The sequence below is a fragment of the Chelonoidis abingdonii genome, chromosome 3 (assembly GCF_003597395.2).
Source record: "Chelonoidis abingdonii isolate Lonesome George chromosome 3, CheloAbing_2.0, whole genome shotgun sequence".
Lineage (NCBI taxonomy): Eukaryota > Metazoa > Chordata > Testudines > Testudinidae > Chelonoidis > Chelonoidis abingdonii.
In genome coordinates this window covers 7909062-7927904 of record NC_133771.1, presented here as the reverse complement: position 1 = coordinate 7927904, position 18843 = coordinate 7909062, and the positions used below count along the sequence as shown (strand labels likewise).

General features: G+C 42.1%; 1 protein-coding gene across 2 annotated transcripts in view; it reads left to right on the top strand.

Moving 5' to 3' along the window:
• Positions 1-18843, top strand: part of INTS9 (integrator complex subunit 9) — a 91588-nt gene that overhangs the window by 7412 nt on the left and 65333 nt on the right. The window contains exons 2-4 of one of the 2 annotated variants that reach the window (XM_075063586.1): positions 4427-4554; positions 9050-9110; positions 12063-12125. In XM_075063586.1, coding sequence (XP_074919687.1) covers positions 4427-4554; positions 9050-9110; positions 12063-12125 — 252 coding nt within the window. The remainder of the gene's footprint in view (positions 1-4426; positions 4555-9049; positions 9111-12062; positions 12126-18843) is intronic. The other variant, XM_075063587.1, reaches the window with a different exon arrangement.

Below are 18843 nucleotides of genomic sequence, written 5' to 3'. Positions count from 1 at the left end.
AGGGGCCAGGACAGATGCTGCTAATTTAGGATTTACCTTGAACAATTCTGCATTCAAATTATCCTTGCCAGGAGCTTTCCCATTTGTTAAGGATTTGATGGCTTGAATGATCTCTTCCTTAGCTGAGGTGTCTGTGTTAAAATCAAGATCTTCTTCTGCCTCCTGGATGTTTGCTTCCTCTTTAGGTGGCTCCCTGTTTAGCAATTCTTTGAAATGCTCTGTCCAGTGCATTTCTTGTTCTTTTTCAGTTGTTAGGAGGTGTCCTCGTTTGTTCCTGATGAGTGTTTGTTGGTATCTGCAGTTTACCACTGATAAGCTGTGTCATTTTGTAGACAGTTCCTTGTTCGCCACGAGCAGCTGCATCCTTTGCTCGTGTTCCCAGATTATCAATATGCCAATTGTCCATTCTCACAAGACATTTGACCTCCCGGTGTGCATTGCTATACTGCTCGTGGTATTTGTCCTTTAGCTTCTGCGCTTTTGTGTCTAAAACTTTTTTCTTCAGGGCTCGTCTGGTTCCTGTGGCGTTCCATGTGTTGGGTATAATCCACTCCTTCCTTCTCTTCTGCTTGTAGCCAAGACAGGCTTCTCTGCTCTGTTTATAAATTGCTGTTACTTTGTCCCAATTCTTGTTGATCTTCTCCTCATCTGTGTTCCCCTCCTCTTCATCAAGGTCTGCAAGTGCTTGAAACCTGTTCTTTAACCGCAAAACGAAGGCTTTCTGAATTTCAAGGGACGTTAGCTTGTCAGCATCATAAGGTCTATATCACTTGTTTGGCGAACCCACACTTCTCAGTTTTAGCTTGATGGAGGCCGTCACAAGGTGGTGGTCACTGCCAACACGTGAACCCCTTCTCACTTTCACATCTGTCAGTGAGCGTCACCATTTTCCTTTGATCATGATATGGTCAATCTGGTTCTTATCTCTGCCGTTTGGAGAACACCATGTCAGCTTGTGAATTTCACGATATTCAAATAGGGTTCTGCGGATGAGAAGGTCATTGATATTATGGATGTCAACAAGCCTTTCTCCGTTTTCATTCATAGTGCCACACCCATGTCTTCCCATTGCTCTGTCGTTGTTTGTGTTGTCCTTACCGACCTCGGCATTCAGGTCTCCCATGATGATATTTAGGTCATGGCGTGGTACTCTCTCTAACTCCGCCTGCAGTGTAAGGTTGTCCTTTACATCTTCATCACTGCCATTTGTCAGAGCATAACACTGAATCAGGGTGATATTAGAATGTTTCCCTTTCAGTCTGGCTCTCATAGGTCTGCTGCTGATTGATTTCCATTCAAGCAGGGAATGCTCCACTCCCTTCTTCATAAGGCTGGCAACACCCTTATGGTCCATCATCCCATCCAGAAAACAGCAAAGTTTCTCCTGAGACTGTTGTTAATCTTCCTGATCCTGTCCATCTGCTCTCGCTGATACCCAGGATGTGTAAGCTGTAGCGTCTCATCTCTGCTGTGACCCGAGCTAGCGTCCCTGCTTTGTATATTGTCCATACATTCCAAAAACCAAGTTTTGTCTTGGCGTTGATCCAGGGTGGATTTGATTTAAATTGCTAGTCAGGAAGACTCAATTTTGTCATGGATTTTCTACATAAAAGTGCATTCTTGTTGGTTGTTATAACCTTAACACACATTCTTCACAACTCAGAGATAGATGTAGGTTTCATTTTAGAAGGTACACGCTATACTTTTTTAAACAGTGATTTACTTTGAAAACTTTTCAGATTAGTTTTACAGCTATATCAGAAAATGAATGATTGGTTATTTCATTTACCAAAGGTAATTTAAGCAGATATTTATGAAGTCATTGGGAGGTGAACTATCTCCAGTTCAACAGGTTAATATTTGGAGGATTTTCTTGCCGTGCTGTATTAGGAGGAGAACATCACCAGACAACTACAAAAGCTGTTTTTCCTCCCTTGGTGTTCACACTTCAACTGCCAGAAGAGGGCTTCATCCTCCCTGATTGAACTAACCTCGTTATCTCTAGCCTAATTCTTGCTTGCATATTTATACCTGCTTCTGGAAATTTCTACTACATGCATCCGACGAAGTGGGTATTCACTCACGAAAGCTCATGCTCCAATACGTCTGTTAGTCTATAAGGTGCCACAGGACTCTTTGCTGCTTTTACAGATCCAAACTAACACGGCTACCCCTCTGATACCTGATCACCAGACAGACATTTAAATTGTTTTATTTAACTAAAACAACAACGTTAAATATTCTGGGTTTTTTTCTTCAACAGCAAACATGTAATATTTTAACAAAACAAGCATATGTCCCTCGCTTCTGACATTTATCTCCAGAGTTCTTCTCCTTTTTCAGATCTGTTCTGCCCCCAACAATCTTCTATTCATTGAACTTTTTGAAACTTTTCACTTTTAGAGAGAGGTAAGGGATTAACTCTGTGTACACGAATTTGCAGAGGGACAATAGAATTGCAGTCTTTTATTTCTCACCTCTCTATATAATTTATTTATTTAAAAACATTTTTGCTCTTAACAAGAATGTTACCTCTGGATTCACAAATCCACAGTTTGAGAACTGCAAAACTAAGCAACTCCGATGGCATCTTCTAGATTGAACACTGAGTCCCACTGGGTAGATAGAAAGATTAACTCAGGGCCGGCTCCAGGCACAAGTTTAGCAAGCAGGTGCTTGAGACGGCCACTCTGGAGAGGGGCGACGTGTCCAGGTATTTGGCGGCAATTCAACAGAGGGTCCCCCGCTCGGAGCGAAGGACCTCCTGCTGAATTGCCGCAGATTGCGATCATGGCTTTTTTTTTTTTTTTTTTTTTTTTTGGCTGCTTGGGGCGACAAAACACCTGGAGCCAGCCCTGGATTAACCTATAAATAATCGATACAGAAGCCTGTGAAATCCCATAAGATTGGGTCCCTAATCCATGAACTGTTGGAACTCATTTACAAAACTTTTCTTAAACATTACATGAATATATTGTCTCATACTATAGAATTAGAATTTATAATCCCTATTCTATGATGAGATACATTATATCTTAGTTATAACTATCTTTAGAAAAATTCTTTTTGAGGAAAAAGTCTAACCAAAAAAATCCTATTTAAATCCAAAAAATCCATATATTTTTTTTTATTTAAAAAAAACCTCATTTTTATCCACTCTGTGTTGAGCACTTCAGGGCCATAACCCTGTTCTAATAACAAGGGGGTTTTGAACACTGAAGTTGTAGTGTACCCATTTAAAAATATTTAATTGCTGAATTTTTAACACCTTTGTTTAATTAGGGTCTACAGAAAATTGTCTCTTTTCCCACATCTCCTCCCACTTGCTGGATCTGTGGCAGCAGTTACATATGATTTAAGTAATATAAAGACTTTTATGTGAGTGCTTAATTTTACACCCTGGAGTAGCTCTACTGACTTAGTAGACGGTGTTCATATGCTATAGGCCCCAAAACTGCAAGGACATCTCTTAAAGTGGTGCTGACAGAAGGCAGAATTTAAAGGGATGCTGTTGAATAACTTAGGTTTTTCAATTTAAAATTAAAACTTAAGCAATTACAAATCTAATAAGGAAAATGTCATCTTGATTTTTCAAATTTAATTAAAAACAGCTTCTTTAGGGGTGGGCATAAACATTCTCCTCAGGAGTTTTAACCCAAACATTGTGGGCCTGTGCTAATCTGTGGGATCGGAGCTAGAAAGTAAAATTGACTAATCTTATTCACTAAAGAGAATAAAATGAAATAAATGATTACAAAATAAACATAGCTTTTAAAACCAGTTTTTAATCAATTTAGTTTTTTAAATGTCTATGAAGAGCTTTAAATATATAAAGTGATTATTGTCATACTCAGTATTTAAATAGTGCTGCACTAGAGGCTATGCTACCAGAAGTGATGTCTTTGAGATATAAAAACAAAATCTTGACCACTTGAGGCCATTACGGATCCCAAGTAGGAAAGCAGATGCCCTCATGTCCTGGCTGCATTCTAGTTTGAACAATTATATTACCCCTCCGGTTTCAATCATATGCCATATTCCTCACTTCACGGCTTATACTATTCCACAGTGTTGCTGAGCATTTTCAAATATTTGCCACTTTCCATATCAGAGGTGCCTGCTTCTCAGCTGAGACTGAAGTGACCTCCCTGATATGTAATTTATGTCTTGGCTTGTTAAGTTTGCAAAGCATTTAGGATTAGGACAGAGGAGGTTATATAAATGTAACTTGTGCTGTCCATCTCTGGTGTCTTTGTTCAGAAGCAGGCAGCACACTCAGAGCTGCTGCTTGTGCCGGCTACATTTATACAACTTTTCCCTTGCAGGGTTGTTTGCCAAGAAGCCTCACGGGGCCCCTTAAGGACTCTTTTTCAGCTTGTCCTTTGTTATAGTTGATTCTTTACTAATTCTAGTTTTCTTCTTTCAGTACTGTTTGTCGGGGCATCCAACCTTGCCATGCAATGTGCTCAAATTCAAATCCACCACTATCATGTTAGACTGCGGACTGGATATGACATCTACCCTCAATTTCCTCCCACTGCCACTGGTTCAGAGGTATGGTCGGTCTGCAGCCTGAAAGCTCTCTAGCCCAGCTCTTCCTGGGCTGGACTTGGAGTGCTTTTCTTAAAATGGCACCTGGAGCAAGAAAGGGTACAAATAAGCATTATCGTCTGATATCATATATAGACCTGCTCACTTAAGAGTTCCCTTTATCAAAATAATGTCCTTTGGCTCAGTAGACGGAAGACATTTTATCAGTTTATTGATTGGCTTTTCCAGATAATTTATTCTAAGCTTCAGTAAAGTATTGCTGCAACTGCTTAGTGCAAGTGAGGTCGCATATCTGTCATCTTTCTGGCTTCTTCATGCAAGATGAGATAAATGGGTAACTGATCTGGAGTGCATGGAATCCCAGCAAATGCTGTTTAACCACCTTCTCCTCCAGCTCTTCTTCAGAGTCTGAACTAATGCAAATAAAAATAACACTTAGCGCATTTCACCTGTAGATTTGAAAGCATAAGCATTATTATCATAATTTTTTAACAGATGGGGATAGAAATGGATTAATGATGAGGTAATGTGACTTGTCCAGTATCCCACAGTGAGTGGTTAGTAGAGCCAAAAACATAATTTAGATCTCCAAACTCCCACTTCTGTGCTCTACCCCATGACTAGACCATGCTTCCTCGTGGTACAAATGAAATTAAGCCCTTTGCTATAGGGGCTTACTTCTTATGTAAGGTTGAACAAGTTGTCAGAATGGTAGGTGGGGAGGAAAGGGATATGTTTAACTCTATGGTGACTGGAGGCTAATAAGAGTTTTAATTAAAATTATATAGGCCCCTTCAAATGCCTTAGCCCACAACCTTCATCACCATGGCAGGTGGATGCTGTAGTTTTGAATCTGTTCTAAAACCCTCAGGTGTCCAGGGGCTGGACTGGAGGTTATCATGGGGGTGTGAGAGCAATCTTATTGATTAAATAGAGTAGAGCAATTGCCCAACATGCTGCCTTGGAGGGGAAAAAACAGAACCACATAAGCATCGTTCTGCCAGGGCCTGCAGCTCAACCTCTGCTTTACTGAAGGCAATTGATATGAACTAAAAGAATCAGCATGGATGCCTGAGCTTTGTCCAGCACCAAAATGAGATGAATGCTATCTACATACCTGCAGAGGGCCACGACTAGATTTTTTTTTTTTTTTAAAAGGATCCATGAAGTCTGAGGACTCCAGGTCCACACCTGCTTTCCAAAAACTTCCCCAAAACAGGAATCTTAGAGCAGTACTTGACATTATCTGTGCCAAGAAGGAACTTCTTCAGCAAAGGCCTAACAGTTGCTTTAGGCATGCTGGCATCAGTGCTCCTTGTGGCGATGATGGCTGCTTCCACCAATAGCAGATCCAGTGCCTCCTTGTTTGATTTAACCTGTGATGAATGATTACATTGCAGGTCATAGTCCCAAATTCCCCAAGAATCTCCAGAACTGCTGAACAAAACTGACTCAATTTCTATAAAGAAAGATGTCAGATTTGACCCTCGCCTGACCCAACAGAACCAACTAATCAGATTCAGAGACAGTCTTGTCTGTAAGGTGTTTGAAAAGCCCTTGCAGCAAGAAATGTACCGAGCATGTGCATTTGAAGGGCTCGGCCAGCTTTGGGGAGATAACTAATCTCCTCAGCACTCTGTGAAAGGGATGAGTTATGGCAGTGAAAGTCAGGGTCTTGAGAGGGGCTGGGTCTGAGGAGTCCTGTTCTATCTATGGTATTTATAGGGTCCCAGTTACCAAAGTATTTGAGCACCTCCCAGTTTTTAATATATTTATCATCACAGCATCTCTGTGAGGTAGGTCAGGGCTATTATCTGTAAAATGGGGATGGGGAACTGAGGCACGAAGGGTACGGCTATGTTGTAGCCGGGGGGAGCAAATGGCAGCTCATGTAGATGTACCCTTGTTAGCTGTACTCTAGCTAGCTTGCTAAAAATAGGAGTGAATCAGGACCCAGGTTTCCCAAGTTCTAGGTTTGTGCCCTAACCACTGGGCCATCTTTCCTCTTTTCCTTGGACTCTTCTAAAATGAGGCTCGCCTCATACCTTTGCTTTAGACTTCCAGTGAGGGAAGCCCTGTCTTGTTTCGCCCGATGAAAAGTGTGAAGAACATTCTTCACACTTTTCTGTTCTACCACAAAGCTGTTTAGACTCCCATCTAGTCCTGAATGGCCTTCCCTGCTCTCAGCAGCCTGATAGCATGCATTTGATGAGTTGGCTAAAGAAGATTATAGATGGCACGAAAGGCACTGGAAGCAGGTGTATCAGGTGAAATTCTCTCTCTTACAACAAAGTCAAATGCAAAGAGATAAAAGTGAACACACAGAAGGCACTTAACCTTTCCTTTCTAGCAGAGAGATACACTTGCTCACATTATTTGTGTGACAGTTCTAACTGGTTTGGATTAATCAATCAATCACTCCATCACAATGTCAAGAATGATGTAGGAGGGAATTGTGCTTCTAGGAAAGAGTCCTCTTTGCCCCATGTCTGTAAATCCACCACCACTCAAACTCAAGACCTAGCTTTTAATTTTGCTAGCAAAGCCAAATGTCTTGGTATCCTCTTTGACTCCAGATGCCCCATCTCATCTCTCCCTTGTTTAAATTTTTTCACCTCTAGCGTATCACATACACTTGTTCTTGTTTCATTCCTGTCTTTCCCTTAGTTTTTTTTAACCCAGTCACACTTTCTCCAAGTAAGTTTCTTTGAATTCCGGCATCTCTAGATTGATATGTTATTCCAGGAAACAGGCTCATTTCACCTCAGAGCAGTTATTGGCTGCTTGTACATTTCCAAACTAATTCAACTTTGCCCTACCAGTTTTCAAAATGGGATTGATTTCACCTGGCATCACCCTCTCATGCCACAGCTCTAATCTTATTTTGTCCCCAGTCTTCACTCCTCCAGTCTTAATCTCCTCTGTGTCCCGCTCCTTGTGATGTTCCATAGTGTGTGCTGCGGTCAATTGCACTTTTGCTTGTGCTGCTCTACATAAGAATGGCCGTACTGGGTCAGACCAATGTCCATCTAGCCCAGGATCCTGTCTTCCGACAATGGCCAATGCCAGGTGCCCCAGAGGGTATGAACAGAGCAGGTAATCATCAAGTGATCTGCCCCCTGTCATCCATTCCCAGCTTCTGGCAAACAGGGGCTAGGGAGATCATTCTTGTCTATCCTGGCTAATAGCCATTGATGGACCTATCCTCCATAAATTAATCTAGTTCTTTTTTGAGCCCTGTTATAATCTTGGCCTTCACAACATCCTCTGGCAAAGAGTTCCACAGGTTGACTGTGCGCTGTGTGAAGAAATACTTCCTTTTGTTTGTGTTGAACCTGCTGCCTATTAATTTCATTTGGTGCCCCCTAGATCTTGTGTTATGAGAAGGAGTAAATAACACTTATTTACTTTCTCCACACCAGTCATGATTTAATAGACCTTTATCATACCCCCCCCCTTAGCTGTCTGTTTTCCAAGCTGAAAAATCCCCATTTTATTCATCTCTTCTCATATGGCAGCTCTGTAAGCTTGGAACTCCTTCCTCTCTCTAAGCCATTTAATCACTTCGTCTTCTGAGGTACTGAGCCCCTGTGAATCCTTCTGCAATCAACAGAATTTGCAGGAGCTGCTCGCCTCTCAGGATCTCTCCCAGAATCTGAAGTTAACACAGCCCCAGTACACTGTTGCTGCAATGCCCAGTCACAGAAGAGCTGAATAATCTTCCCCCTGTTTCTGGGTTTGTGAGGAAACTTTAAATCTGGGCAGACACAAGTTTGCAGCTCAGTTACAGGCCCTCAGAAGATGTTACACTGGAGTTTTTGATATTCTCTTAACTATAGTACCATAACAAGTGATGCTCTCATGTGGCCTGTAAACACTTTGTTGGGATGTCATCCTCAAGGATTGTTTCAGTCTTAAAAATAAAATCACACCACAAGTGTAGCTTAGTAGTATCCGAGCTTCCAATCTGAAACATAGGTTCAAATACCATCTAGGTTGACTCGCACCTTCTTGCTTCCGACACAGGGAAATATGTTGCTATACATTTATATTTTGTGTGGCTCTTTGGGTGAGACCTAAAACCAGGTTTAATTTCTTTGTGGATATAAAGATCCTTTGGCACGCTCCCCTCCCTCCTCTCAGCCTCAAATGTGTGCCATAATTATGATTTTTTTAAAGTAATTCCTGTGAATACTTACATGATTTCATTTTATTTATCTATTTTATTCTGGGTGACTAGATGTCCCGATTTTATAGGGGCAGTCCCGATATTTGAGGCTTTTTCTTATATAGGCACCTATTACCCCCCCACCCCCGTCCCGATTTTTCACACTTGCTATCTGGTCACCCTAATTTTATTGAACTTGTTAGTTCCTTGAGTCAGGGTTTGTCTATTTCCTGTACAGCGCCAAGTATAAGGTCAGTGCTTAACCAAAAAATGAAGTGAATTATACCATTATTAATGATGACTTTGCAAATTATTTTTTTTTCCCTGCAGTCCCAGGCTGTCCAAACTCCCCGGCTGGGTTTTAAAAGATGGAAACACTTTCCTAGACAAGGTAACTTACGGAGCTTTTGAATTTCCTTGTCATACAAGAAGGCACCTGATGTGGCTGGAGCTGTACTACTGTAATGATATTTCTCTGCGACTTCCTTGCATATATTTATATGCATGTCATTAGTAAAATGTTTTGTTGCAATATCCAAACAGTGGTTCTGTGGTTTTCAGTCTTTAGAGGTAACAGTTTTTAAGGGTAATTTTAAAGTGCAGAAGTAGTGTGTGTGACTGTTTTAATTTTGTCTTATTTCATGGGGTTTCATATTTTGGACCTTGTCATTCTGTTGTGCCTCCGGTCAGAGAATGTCAAAGCTCTTTACTAACACTAATGAATTAAGCCTTGTAACCCACTTGTGATGTAGATGAGTATTATTATCCCTGTTTTTAGATGGGGCACTAGAGAAGCCAAATGATTTGCCCATGGTCACATCAGAAGTCTGTGGCAGGGTAGAGACTAGAATCAAGGGGTGAAATCTTGGCTGTGTTGAAGTCCAATGGGAGTTTGCCATTAAACTAAGTGGGGCAGGATTTCCCTCCTGGACTCCTCTAATTCCAAGGCCTGGAATTTACCCAATTTACCCTGACTCCACTTGAGGAATGTGATCTTTTTGCCTCTTGCATCCTTACCCAGTACAAAAATTTCACAACTGGAATTCAGATTTGTTGATCTGAGGTACAGCAGAATCCAGCTTACTCTCCCACAGATGAAACAGGCATAAACTCGTTTAATGTTTGTAAAGTAGGCAGATGCAGGTTAAATACACATGGGCAACACTATTAATTGTTCCTTTTTCTGACTTCATGCATACCTTAAATCAGAACCTTAATAATAGGCACGTCGAATTGTAGAGGTAGGGAAAGATTGATGGGGAAATGAAACTCATAGATTAAGGGTCTGATTTTCTTCTGTTTGAAATCAATGGGAGCTGTGGATGTTCAGTACTGCTGTAAGTAAGAGCCTAAGTAACTTGTGCACAATGAGTTGGGAGAACTGGGAGTAGACCCATTTGTCCTAATTCCTAGCATTGTGTTCTGGACCACACTGCCTTCCAGAACAAATGTCCATCTGAATGTCTATCACAACCAACTCCTCACGCATCTCTTCTTTACCATAGATACTGTATCCTGTCCAAAGAACCCGCAGACCTGATATCACAGCAGTGTCTTGTACAGTGTATGATTTGCTGTAGTTCCATTGGCATTGTATTTGTTCAAAAGATTCTTCAAACCAACTAACCATTGGTTCTTCAAACCAATGCAGTGTCAGAGCAAGGTCACATTTTATTAATTCAAAGGCAGCATCCCCTACTCTTGCTTTGACCACTGTATCTGCTTTGAATGACAAATACTCTTACTGATGCTGGAAAAGAAGGGAGTGAGAGTCAAAGGAGGGAATTTTGTCATGTAAGGTAGACATATACCCTCTTGTAGCATTATTCTGGATGCAGTTATAAAACCTATTTAAGTCCAGGAGAGACATTGAAATTCACCCTAATCTAGTTTTAATCATTCTTAATTCCCTCAAGATGACGTTAGGAGACTTCTGTCATTAGATGTAATTGCTCATTTTTTATTAGTTTTCAAGTGCACCATAACTATTAAGAATTAGAATTGAAGACTGAATCTCATTCCAAAGCTGGCTGAAACCATTTGTTTTGGGACAATAAACAGGTATTTTAAGAGGAGGTGGTCTGTGGATGACTTACAACTTGCAAGATGTTACTAGGATCAAGTCTGAGATCACTTTTGTTTACCTTGCACATGCATAACCTTGAAGCTTGTGATTTTTCATTTGGCTAAACTTTCAGATGTTGCTGTCTTGGACTGGCAGGGAGAGCAGGAAAAATAGAGCAGTAGAGATCAAAGGAGAAGAAATCTAACAGGAAATGCAACACAAAGCTTAGATCAAGAAAAGATGTTGGATAAAATGCTTCAGACATATGAGCTAAAGGCCAAATCCTGTTGCCATTAATGCCGGACTGGGGTCCAAATCTGTAAAATGTTTTAATGGGCCTGCAAGCTGATAAGCATCCTTTCCAGCCACACAAGGAAAAACGAATTCCAACAAGATGTCGCATCACATCTTGTTCTTTGGGGCTTGCTTTATTTCCAAATGACAAAACTCAGAACCAGAGTAAACCTACTTGTATTGCTAGGAAATACCCACCCAAGGCATTTCCAGCTTCAGCCAGCTGAAAAGGAAGAGGACCCCCTGCTATGATAGCTGCCTTTGCACTACCTTTACCTCTCCTTTCATAACCCCAGCCATGTGATTAGCAATGAACCCCTTGCATGCTGGAGCTCCTTTAGTGTTTGTTACGGTGCCTCATTCAAACCAACGTTCCAATCCCCTGAAGTACTGAACAGCCTCATCTCCTGTTGAAAGCAATCCTAGCAAAACCCCCTTTCCAGAAAAGAGTGGTTAGAACTGAAAATAAGCGATTAAAGTAGGGGTCGGCAACCTCTGGCACGCGGCTTGCCAGGGTAAGCACCCTGGCGGGCCGGGCCACTTTGTTTACCTGCCACGTCAGCAGGTTTGGCCGATGGCGGCTCCCACTGGCCGCAGTTCGCTGTCCCAGGCCAATGGGGGCGGCGGGACGCCACGGCCAGCATATCCCTCACCCACGCCGCTTCCCGCCGCCCCCATTGGCCTGGGACGGCAAACCGCGGCCAGTGGGAGCCGTCATCGGTCAAACCTGCCGACGCGGCAGGTAAACAAACTGGCCCGGCCTGCCAGGGTGCTTACCCTGGCAAGCCGCCTACCAGAGGTTGCCAACTCCTGGATTAAAGTAATAAAAAGCTGGCAGTTAGCTGTTGTAATGAAAACCCAGCAATGGATCTGAAGAGGTAAAATCCACCATGTTAGAGGGAAGTCTTAATTTGTATAGCTTTGAGTTTAAAAAGCTGCCTTTATGTCATCTCTTCTTGCCTATTAATATCCTTTTCCTTATAGGAACTAAAGGAATGTTCTGGCCATGTGTTTGTAGACTCTGCACCTGAATTCTGTTTGCCAGAGGTGAGTTTCATTGGAACCCTAATGCAGAAATAGTATTCCATTCAAGTATTCCGTGACGCTTTTTTTTTTTAACTTCTGAGATAATAAGACACCTCTGATATTTGTGACACTGCAGAAATGATAGAAACAGCCCTACTAGACCATTATTTAAGGAGACTGGTGCAAGACAACTAAAGAGAGAATTAACATCTGGGATAGAAAGGATACAAAGACACTTACAGAAGCTACACTGGCATTTGAAGCCTCATAAAAAAGGGCAGTAGGATACGGCAAAGCTGTATGTGACAGTGAATACATGTTCAGACATACATAACTGTGACTGAAGCAAAGAGAAGTTACTTGTCTCTAACCATAGCGACTTTCATGATGTGGCCTAACTGAACTCTTTTGGGTAGCCTGCAGTCTGGTTAAACCTCACTCCTGTTCCATTAGGAGTTCCTTCACTTGATTAAGTTTCCTGTGTTCCTGAAGTATAAAGATAGGATTAGCTCTGGGCTGACTTTTCCAGATCTTTTGACTGAGAGCCCTGGTCTCCAAACAGACTACTTCAACTTGCTCGGGTCATCTTCCGGTTTTTGACATCAATGTCCCTGGCCTACTGATTCCTTGAAGTGCACCCTTTGCAGCTTCTGATGCATCAATTACTAAAAGCAAGTTGGTGGTTGGTGCAGTTTTTGACAAGCCATGTCATCAACTTTGTATGGGGACGCTGCTTGCTACCTCAGACATGCAGAAACATGCCCCTACTTCAAGGACCAGAATGCTTGGCAGTTACTGTCCCTTATTTTATTTTATTTTTAAACACCCAAACAAACCTTATGGATGGTGATGCAGAAGGCAGTGGCTGTTCAACTCCCGGTGTCCCTGGCACCAGTGTCCTATGTAGACGTAGTTTCCAGCTTTCCTTTAGAGTTGAGACCATACTTGTCAGGGTCACAAATGATCAGCTGCTCATTTTAGATGTAGGTCAGCTGGCTTTTCTGATGATACTGCTGGACTGGAATAAACCCGGCTCTGCAGCTATCTGGTGACTGACAGGGAGTTGTAGCTTTGTTGAGTAAATGCTGTTGCCAGTGTATCTGATGCTCCTTACTCATAAGTGGAAGACGATAGTGACACCATTTTAGGGATTTTATAGGCAGCTTCTGTTGAGATGCTTCACTGTCTCTCAAGGTTCTCAACAACTATGAAGCCTTACTGGTGTAATGCTGGTGATATGCAACTATATATCTCTTGCCTTGCAAACTTTCCCCTTTGGTAGAATGCTTGGGTGATATTGCCAGCTGAATGTATCAAGCTATGACATCCTTGGTCCCAATAAAGCAGAAGTCTTGCTTGTGGTTAGATCACAAGAGGAAGCTCTCTCTCCTTCCACGCCCTCACTTTTGAGGGGACTTTTGCAGAGGCAGCAAGTTTTAGGTATCACTTCTGCTTACAACTTCCGACAGCCCTGTGTTGGCTGTGGAACAAAAGTGTTCACTCTCCTAGTGAAGTCTGTGGCTTTATTTTGTCCCACAGTGACAAATCTGACCACAGGAATATTCTTTTTGTGAGGCTGCTCTGCCACTTGTTCAGAACACTGCATGCTTGCTTTGTTGGTTTGCCCAACCATGATTGCATTATGTGCACCTGTAACAAGACTCAACTCCCACTAGGGCACTGTCTGGCAGTGGTACAGGCATGTCCTGTGTCTGTTTCCTCTACATTCCCCAGAACCGATCAAATTGCTCATCTCCCCCACAGATCAAAGCGACAGCCATCTCACCCACACAGAAATAGAATAGTATGAAAAGTTAAAATGCAGCAGTCCTCCATCTGTACACCACGGTGGCCTTCTCCACCTGCCAGTCAACATGCACTCTGTTCCCTAGTTCCTCTGCTTCCCTGTTTGAGGTTCTCCACCTCTGGTAATTCTCTGTGCTGCTTGCAACTCTTCTTCTGCAGCCTACATCTCAGGTTTTCTGTGAGAGGGCGCCCTGCAATGTTTTGCTCCCCAGGCCCTTCGCCTGTGAGTGCTACCCCTGCTCACTGCAGTGGAGGAGGTTTGGGTTGGATATTAGGAAAAACTTTTTCACTAGAAGGGTGGTGAAGCACTGGAATGGTTTACCTAGGGAGGTGGTGGAATCTCCTTCCTTAGACGTTTTTTTACAGGTCAGGCTTGAACAAAATCCCCTGGCTGGGATGATTAGTTGGGGATTGGTCCTGCTTGAGCAGGGGGTTGGACGAGACTGACCCTGCTGGGACTAGATGACAACCCTGATATTCTGTGATTCATTGAACCTCCGTCCAGGATCAAGCCTTTTGTTTCTGGGCGGAGCCTGCTCTGACTCAGCTAGTTCTCCACATTACCTAGGGCAGTGGTTCTCAAACCCTTTTTTTTTTTTTTTTAAGCGCCGCAGACACTTGAAAATTGCTGAGGTCTGGCAGACCGCTTAATGATCTTTCAATGTTGTTTGTACTGTTAGCTAACGATTGTAAAGTGCTTTGGATAAAATACTATATTTAAAAAAACTTAATAATAAGAGCAGAAGGCCTGTGCACCTTAGACTAACGACGTATGTGGAGCATAGCTTCGTGGATGACGAAGTCGGTATTCATCCACGAAAGCTCATGCGCCAAATACGTCGGTTAGTCTATAAGGTGCCACAGGACTCTTTGCTGCTTTTACGGATCCAGACTATCACAGCTACCCCTCTGATACTTAATAATAATAATGATAATAATAAAGGTTTTTTTTTCTACAAATAAAACACACAACTCATATTTTAATATCAGTAGTCACTCCCCCGCCATGGCAGCCACTGAGCTGGGCTGGGAAGGAGGGGGGATTTCTCCCTCTCTCCCCCGTCATGGCAGTCCCTGAGCTGGGGCTGCGAAGGAGGGGGTTCTCTCTCCAGCAGCCGCAGACATGGAGCTGAAGAAAGTTGCCTCTTTGTCCATCGCAGCCCTGCATGTCCCAAATTCCCCCTACCCCCTCTTCTCACCCTCCTGCCCCCCACCTACCTCCTATTTCCCCAAAGGCCACCACCTCACCTTACATGTGCATCTTCTCCAGGGTCCAGGCACCTGAATAGTGGAGCCAACCCTGCGCGGCTCCACTAATCAGGTGGGCGGCCCTTCATTCTCTCGTGTGCGGCTGCCCAGGCATGCACCTTAGAGGGAACTATCCACAGGCAATCTGAATGGAGCTCATGGACTACAGTTTGAGAACCTCTGACCTAAGGGTCTCTGCACAAGCCTTCTGCCTGGCAGGTTTCTCAGTACTGGCCAGTTCTCTCCATTTGTGCTCATCTCATTTGTTCTTTTTCTGCCCAGCAGCTCTGACCTACTGCTCTCTCAGATCTCGTGCAGCTCTCTCTGAGCAACTCACCAGATTCCTGCTTCTCCTTTTCTCAGCTGGGCTCTGTGTCTTTATAGAGGGCATCTGCTCTCTATCAGGCCCTGTTGGGAGACAACTAACTATTCATAGGTGAACTAGACCCATTCCGCCTTAAAGGGGCCAGTCTCCCTGTGACAGCACTCTACATTCTTTGACTGGCTACATATTAAATGATTCCTTGACTTTCATCTGGGCCAGTTGATTAATCTCAGTTAACTCACGCGATCAACTCAAAAAAATTAATTGCGATTAAAAAAAACTAATTGCAATTAATCGCACTGTTAAACAATAGAATACCAGTTGAAATTGATTAATTATTTTTGGATGTTTTTCTACATTTTCAAATATATCAATTTCAATGACAACACAGAATACAGAGTTTAGAGCGCTCACTTTATATTTTTTAGTACAAATATTTGCACTGTAAAAATGATAAAAGGAATAGTATTTTTCAGTTCGCTTCATGTAAGTACTGTAGTGCAATCACTTTGTCATGAAAGTGCAACTTACAGATGTAGGGTTTTTTGTTACATAACTGCATTCAAAAATAAAACGACGTAAAACTTTAGAGCCTACAAGTCCACTCAGTCCTACTTTTTGTTCAGCCAGTTGCTAAAAGAAACAAGTTTATTTACATTTATGGGAGATAATGCTGCCCGCTTCTTAATTACAATGGCATCTGAAAGTGAGAACAGGTGTTCTCATGGCACTGTTATAGCTGGTGTCACAAGATATTTACGTGCCAGAAGAGCTAAAGATTCCATCGTTCCAGAGGACATGCTTCCATGCTGATGATGCTCATTTAAAAAATAATGCATTAATTAAATTTGTGACTGAACTCCTTGGGGAAGAATTGTATGTCTCCTGCTCTGTTTTATCCGCATTCTGCCATATATTTCATGTTATACCTGTCTCGGATGATGACCAGCATGTGTTGTTTGTTAAGAACACTTTCACTGCAAATTTGACAAAATGCAAAGACGATACCAATGTGAAATTTCTAAAGATAGCTATAGAACTCATCCCAAGATATAAGAATTTTAAGTGCCTTCCAAAATCTGAGAGGGATGACGTGTGGAGCATGAACATGCATCAGTCTGCACTGCTTTGAATCATTATCAAACAGAACCCGTCATCAGCATGGATGCATGTCCCCTGGAATGATGATTGAAGAATGAAGAGACATATGAATCTTTAGTGCATCTGGCACGTAAATATTTTGCGACGCTGGCTACAACAGTGCCATGCAAATGCCTGTGGTCACTTCCAGGTGACGTTGTAAACAAGAAGCAGGCAGCATTATCTTTTGCAAAAGCAAACAATCTTGTTTGTCTGAGCAATTGGCTGAACAAGGAGGAAGACTGATTGGACTTGTAGGCTCTAAAGTGTTACATTGTTTTATTTTTGATTGCAGTTATGTAACAAAAAAATCAACATTCTTAAGTTGCACTTTCATGACAACGAGAGTGCACTACATTGCATTAGGTGGATTTAAAAATACTATTTCTTTTGTTTTTTACAGTGTAAATATTTGTAATAAAAAAAAAGAGAGCATTTTACACTTTGTATTCTGTGTTGTAATTGAAATCGATATTTGAAAATGTAGAAAACTTCCAAAAATATTTAAATGGTATTCTATTATTAACAGTGCGATTTTAGTCACAATTAATTTTTTTAATCGCTTGACAAACCTATTTTAAAGCCTTTAATTTTGTATAAGCTGTGACATGCATCTGATGAAGTGAGTATTCACCCACGAAAACTCATGCTCCAAAACGTCTGTTAGTCTATAAGGTGCCACAGGATTCTTTGCTGCTTTTACAGATCCAGACTAACACGGCTACACCTCTGACACTTTGTTAGACTGGATCTCTGCACTCAGACACTTCCTGCCTTTTAAGGATCACACACTAATGACTTGGCAGGAGAGCAGGCTTTTACTGTTGTGGGCCATAGCGTACAACACTCACTCCCCTTGGGCAGCTGTCTGAGTCTCTCCTACGTTTAAAAACCAACTTTGTATTTCATAAGTGTTTTTTAACATGAGCTCCATAGTGCATGCTTTCTACCTCTTTGCATTTGTTTTCTTTGTTGCACCCCTTTGATTTATATACAGAATATTCCTAATGTGGTGAGCAACTGAAGCACTGGGGCTCTACGGTTGGTCCTTTAGGTTCCACATCTTCCTCATCCTTTTTGATGAGTCTCCAGGTTGGATCCATGTGCAGCACTGATGTTCACCTCTCATTCAGTTTTGTATAATATAAACTGTCATTAAGCTTGGGCTCCCCTGCGCAAGACAGAGTTTGAGAAAAGCACAAAATCCATGGAGGATTAGATTCATAGAAGAAACAGGCCCTCGATGCTGCAGTAGAAGCCTTAGTTAGGCATAGTGGTATTTAATTGGCACTGGTGAGGTCTCAGCTAAAGTTGTGTGTCCAGTTCTGGGTGCCACCCTATGGGAAAGATGTGGACAAATTGGAGAGACTCCAGAGGAGAGCAACAAAAATGGTAAACAGTTTGAAAAACCCCTACCTATGCGGAAAGGTTTAAAAAAAACAGGCACGTTTCATCTTGAGAGAAGATGACCAGAGGTGAGACCTGATACGCCGTCAGTTATATTAAGGACTGTTATAAAGGGGACTGTTATCAATTGTTCTCCATGTCCATGAGGGTAGGACAAGAAGTAATGGGCTTAATCTGCAGCAAGGGAGAGTTAGGTTAGATATTAGGGGAAAACTTTCTAATTCTAATAGTAGTTAAGCTCTGGAATAGGCTTCCAAGGGAGGTTGTGGAGATTAAGTGCAGGTTGGACAAACCTGTCAGGGATGTTCTATGTTTACATGGCCCTGCCTCAGCACAGGGGACTGGAGTTGATGACTTCTTTAGCTCCCTTCCAACCCTACATTTTTATGATTCTGTCCAGCAAGGTTAGAAAGATAAATGGATCATGTGTTCTGTATCCCGAGGTGGTTTTTCCTGCTTTTATTCCCTCCATTCCTTGCCTCATTGAGTTGCACCTTGAAGATACTCCTGGAACTTCGCGCATGATCATGGGCTGAAAGCATGAGAGCTAGAGATCTGAGATCAGAAATTTGTCACTAGAACACTAGGGTGAGGCTTCTGAAAAGTTGTAACCTACTTTTTGTCCATTTTATTCAGATCGATGGACCAAGCCTTGTAATGGGATAATCTATGCTTGATAACTGTTGAATCCCATTAGCTGCTCTATAATAACTGAGTTAGAGGTCAAATGTCTTGTAAATTTCTGACTTGACACCATTTGTATTCTAGCATTACCAGTAAATATCTCTAATTAAAATTCCTTCATGTGTTAAA